General features: G+C 27.5%; 1 protein-coding gene across 1 annotated transcript; it reads left to right on the forward strand.

Moving 5' to 3' along the window:
- Positions 1-6: 6 nt before the first annotated feature.
- On the forward strand, positions 7-3,027 carry LOC107882186 (UDP-N-acetylglucosamine--peptide N-acetylglucosaminyltransferase 110 kDa subunit-like). The gene is made up of 3 exons (XM_016808225.1): positions 7-686; positions 1,253-1,548; positions 1,838-3,027. Exons 1-2 carry the CDS (start codon positions 172-174, stop codon positions 1,473-1,475), a joined length of 738 nt encoding a protein of 245 aa, XP_016663714.1. The 5' UTR covers positions 7-171; the 3' UTR covers positions 1,476-1,548; positions 1,838-3,027.
- Positions 3,028-6,250: the final 3,223 nt, after the last annotated feature.

Raw genomic sequence — 6,250 nt, forward strand, 5'->3', positions numbered from 1 at the left:
GCTAAAAAGGAGTTTAAGATTGCCCACAAAAGCGCAAAAGAATGTCCAGAAACATTAAACAATTTAGGAGATGCATATTATAAGAGCGGTAAATTTGGAAAATCTATTTTGAAATATAAACAACTCTTAGAAACAAACCCCAATCGGACGAACGCTTGTTTTCAGTTGGGAATGGCGTACTTAAAACTTGAAGACTACCATAATGCAGCTGATGCATTTAAGAAGGTAATAATACTCGATCCCAAAAATGTATTATTTTTGAAAAAACTGGCTGCCACATACTGCCGTCAAGGCAATATGGAGGCGTCAGTGGATATGTACCAAAAATGTTTGAACGTCAAGCCTGAGGACTTTGATTTAAATTTGGAACTCGCTTTAATATATTTCAATAACATTCAAAATTATCATGAAGCTGCAATATATCTTAAAAAATGTAGCGAATTAAATCCGGGTAGAATTGACATATACAAAAAGCTTTTTGATACATACAGAAAAACTAAAGATCATTTAAATGCGTCTGATGCTTGCATGTCCATGGGAGATTTGTATCTGGAGAAGGATGATTATGAAAATGCAAGAAACTCATTCTGTTGTGCGGTACTTATGAACCCGAGGAATGCATTTGGTCATTGGAAAATGGGCCTAACATTGTATCAACTGGGACATGAGGAATTGGCTTTTAAAAAGTAATAATTATTCAACACAATTATAAGTTAAAAATGTGCTCTAAGCATTCTCCTAATATTCTTTAAATTGGAAAAATGTTACGCTTTTCTCTTACTTCAATGACCTTATGATTGTATATACAAGTTATAATAATAGAAACATATGTATAATAGGTATGTGACGTTTACTTAAACCTTAAAACAAATTTATAATATTTACATTTACCATTTAATAGTATGCTTATACTTGAAAATAATATGATATGTACATCTTTTCTTTGGTAAATTATTTAAAATCAGTCAAATTGAACAACAAACAAGTTATTGACCAACTTCTATAATTTTTGATTTTTAATTTAAAAACAATTTTTATTTTTTGCAACTAAATACTTAGTAATTCACAACTAAAAATGAATTCTTAATGAACAAGAATATAACATTTTCTTAAGTATGAATTATAGGCTAAATTCTCTAATCTAGGAAATATGTTTAAATTTACAAAATACATTTTTTTATGAATTCTGTTATGGACAATTAGTGAAATCTTTACAGTATAAGTATTAATCGTACTATTCATTTTTCAACAGATACAAACATGCAATAGCAATACAGCCGGACATTCCCGATGTTTATTGCGATATAGGGGTAATATTTGATAAACATGGCCTTCTTAAACAAGCCAAAGTATTTTATGAAATGGCAATCAAGTTAAGTCCAGACGACCATGACAACGCTCGGTTGAATTTGATTGATATGTCAATGAAAAAATTGGATCTTGATGACGCTATGACAGACAATGAAAAGCAATAGAATATGACAATACACCTGTCAAGTAGATGTTAATTTGATATTCTACATTTTCAAATGACAATATTCCATCCTGGTAAAATTTGGAACTTATATAGACCTGTTTTTTTTTTTATAAATTACACTACAATTATTATTATTTAGGTAATAATAAAACAATTTCTTAAAGACACGGATTTAATTATGGTGTGTTTTCTGAATTTTTAGAAATGAATAATTTGTAGTTTAACTTACAGATTTACTAAATTCTTCAAAAGCATTTTGTTAACTAGTATTATTATCATGTGCTTTAATTATACATCTAATGAGCTACCTATCATAATTGATTTTAATATTAATCATGTAATATATTTTTTTGATTTCAGGTTCAATTACTTTCAACACCATAAAGATTTGTCTCAACCCAGGAAGTGTTGATGTTTTTTGTAATATTTATTTACAACAAAATAACTAAAATCGTAATCCTCGGTTTTAATATATAATTTTTTGAACTTGAATGTCTGTAAAAATAACTGTGTTTATATAAGTTTTAGATTATTAGGTTATGGTGTGAGATTTGTTGTTTTAAATTTTCAAACCTTAGATTTAAAAATTGAACATTTTATAATTTTTTAACTACTATAAATTTGAAAGTTTCATATTTTGTCAAAATTTGAGTTAAAATAGTTATAAAAAAAAATTTTTATATGAACAAAAAATTCAAACAATCGTTTGGGTTTTGATAATCGTTATTGTTTTGGTTGATATTAGTTAATATGGGGTTTTAGTAATCTGGAAAAAAAACAAAACTTTTGAAGCCTGAGCCCCCCAAAAAAATGTCAAGTATAAAAAAATGTAAAAAAAAAAAAAATGATTTATGTTATTTATAATAAATTATGCATTCCTAACACGAATGCGCAATTTTTGTTATAGACCAAACTTGGTTTATTAATGTATAATAGATACATTTTCCTAAAAATCCACTCGAATTAGGACAATGGGCAATTAATTACGTACCTCTTTATTTACCACTTACTAAGTCGACGGATATAAGTTCACTAATATGTAGCTAATAGGTAAGCCAAAGGTGCCATAGTGGCGTTGAGACGTAGAGAAATGAAATATAATATAAATTATCATTTTGCGATTACCGGAAAATTAGTTAATGTAGTCACGAATTTCGACACGAATTAGACAGTCCGAAGTTGTTAAAATAGGAAGGAAAATGTTGGTATATACCTATAGTTTAAGCAGTAGGTACTCAGTACTTACTCACCATGGACGTAAATAGGGTACTCAAATTCACAGGGCTTGAGCCCAAAAGGTTTCAAAAACAAAAAGAGTGGGAGACTTATCTTCCACCCACTTTTTACACACAATTGTATTTGGTCTATATAATACAATTCAAAACTATCACAAATTAAATGTAAATTAATGTATATAAGTATATTTAATGTAATTAATTAATGTCTAGTCCAAAGATATGTATTTTTATTAAATATTTTGTACAAAATATATATGTCACATTTCTTTCAATTATATAATACAAATATGTTACCAATTGTAACCATTTAAATACACAAACAATTTTTTTTTTCGTAAGCTGAAAAAAATTACGTGTGAACGTATTCTTTAGCTATCCATAGGCTATGGCCTATAGGAGTTTTAAAATTAATCAATTTAATAACTTTTACATAACAATTGATATAATGTTTATTTAAAACTGTCCAGTCGTTTTTTGAAGCTATATATCTTTAGTGTTATAACCCAATTTTTCCCGTGGCAAATATATAAAAAATACAAAATTTAGATTGTATAAGTGTGGGTACCTATATTGGTTTTGGTGTATCTACCTACCTCAGTTTACAGGCAAAATTTGCGTCGCTTTGTGAACTAGCTCGACTAATATGGACAATTAATTTGTGGTGGATTGTATAATATAGCACTTGGTAATAATAGTTGGTATAAATCGAACGTGGTTTAAACTACTCTTTAAACTTTCCAAATATCTCCAAGAACAATTTGAAATTTTCGCAAAATCGGTTAAGTATTTTTTGAGTAGACATAGGTCTACTATATATAATAGCCACAAATATACATTCAACTCTCATATTTGTTTTAAGATATAATTTTTTTATTAGAAACCGCCATAACGTGATGATCTGATGGATGCTTTTACATAATCTAGTAATCTACCATAATAAAGATTACCTATATATTAAAAAATCTTAAGGAGGGCTTCAGATGTCTTAGGGAGGGCTAAGCCCTCCTAAGCCCCCCCTATTTACGTCTATGCTACTCACCGAAAAATATATTTAACCCATTTAGTGTAATAATACCGACCTCTAAAAAATACGGGACCTAACTCGTGCGTAAATATAAGGTAGGTACCTGAAAAAAACGAGGCCCCAACGAGGCTAAGTAAATTGGGTCCGAAAAAAATTTGGGTACATTTTGGTAAGTTAATCTCCGCGTAAAAAAACGTATGTAAGTTGGGTTAAGGCCATAAATCTACTTACCTACCTGTAGTTTTCAAAAGTGCCCTGAAAAATAAAAGCCAATTTTTTTTTAAATTAAGGAAAAACGAGAATTTGTACGCATAATCGGTCTTACGATTTTGGTTTCTGGTGTACCTAACTCTAAAACAAATTACCTGATTACTTCAATTGGATTTAAATTATAATTCTCTATATCAGGAATCCAACAAGTGAGCTACATTAAACATTTTAAGTATTTGGTGATCGACCACTATTTATTTCTTTGTATCAATTATATATTTATACATCATGCCAGGTACAAATCCAGAGAAATTATCTTGGTGGTGGGATGGATTGGAGAGGGTTTGCAACCGTTTTTTTTACAACAAACATAGATACAATTACTAGATTAAACATTCTTTATTCATACCTAATTAAAAATGTTTTCCCAATATTTATATAATCTCAATGTAATAAATAAATGATTATATTTTATTAAGAGGACGTGATACCCGCGTGTGTTGTCTCCGTCTTACAAGTGCGTAACATAGTAAATTTTACGCTCAGCAGAACACGTGTAGCTCCGTTAGTTTAAAAATTAGAGCAAATTGATCTCTTATAAAATCTAAAGATAAGATTATTATCTAGACAACCTCATATGATTTTTATTATATTTTAATTTTAACACGAGTTATAAGTATTTTAAGATGAATAAAAAATTTACAATTTTAAAATACTCATAACTCGCGTTAATATTAAAATATAATAAAAATAGATGTATACGTATAATAACTCAAGGCAGTTAAACAACATTCTTGTACTAAATAGTAATATAAATTAAGTTAACCATGCAATGGGTGTAGATTGCAAATGGATATTTCAATTTCTTTTTTTTCACACCGCCAAACTGACACTTGCATCATTAACCATGAATCATGATACTATAAAAGCCACACTCTTTATCTTTATATTAAAATGGCAAACAAAATTATCACTGAATTTTTTCTTTAACATACAAGCTTCTCTGAATAGAATATAAAAAGTATTAAAATTCTAATTTATAGTTATTTTGTTATAATATTGCAGATGTATTGATGTTCTTAATCAAAGGTTTCCTGTGCTGAGCAAATGAATAACAACTAGTCTAATTAATACACAAGCAATAATTGTGGCCTTTGCAATTATCCATAACATTTGTATTGACCTGCATGATGAACTTCCATATGGCACACTTCAAAAGGGCTACGATAATGAGAATATTGCAGAAGCTAACCTTCCAAATTTAATAGGGGTTACAAGAGGGAGACAAGAATGAGATTGACCGATCAGAGTTTTGGCAATTTAGAGTGAAATTGACTTTATATTATTATTATATTAATAAATAAACATTATGATTAATTGTATATATAATACATATATTATTCTTATTATGAGTCATTATTTTATTTTTAAGAACTCTTAATTTTCTTTATTTCAAATTCTTGTTCCAAACATTTAATTTGCAATTCTACTAGCTTGTTCTACACAATACATATTATTATTTAGTATTTTAGAATCCTTGTATGGTTTAACTGTCCATGTCGTGTCCACCGGTGTAAATCGTTATTTTATAATTAATTCAGCAGTTTTGGTCGCCTTTAGTGTTTGATGGCTTAAATATTTTTTGGAACATATTATAATATCTATGTAGCGTTTATACTGCAGGTGTACGGTCATTATACTTTGTATAATCAACTAATGAGTTTTTTTGTTTAAAATATATTACATTTTAACGATTTTTTAGTCGATAAATCTATAACAACTGATTTATACACTCAACAAAACAATTAAAAATTATTTTTATTAATTAAACAAAAACAATACGAAAAGGTATAATGTAAAAACGATTTTTATCCAAAAGGTAACAGTATTTTGTTTGGAAAAAATTACCACATTGGCTATTAATAATACTTTACGTTATTATGTTCATAATAAAACTTTAATAGAGAGAACAAGGAAGAAAAAAATCAAAATTTATAATTTTACTTTAAAAAATGACAGTATTTTGTTTGAAAAAAATTAGCACATTGGCTATGAATAATATTCTAAATTATTATGTTCATAATAAACGGGAAAATAAGGAAGAAAATAAATCAAAAGTATTTTTTTTTGTACTAATATCATTGAGTATATTATAAAGATGATAATAATGAAATAAATAATAAAATAATAATTTAAAAGTTCATAAGATTCAATAAACGAGTAAAATATTTAAAACTTAGACTAAATTTTACTTTTACAAACTAAACATTCTTGAATTATATTTTTAATTGTATGTTAAAC

Source organism: Acyrthosiphon pisum, chromosome A2 (genome assembly GCF_005508785.2).
Source record: "Acyrthosiphon pisum isolate AL4f chromosome A2, pea_aphid_22Mar2018_4r6ur, whole genome shotgun sequence".
NCBI classification, from domain to species: Eukaryota; Metazoa; Arthropoda; class Insecta; order Hemiptera; family Aphididae; genus Acyrthosiphon; species Acyrthosiphon pisum.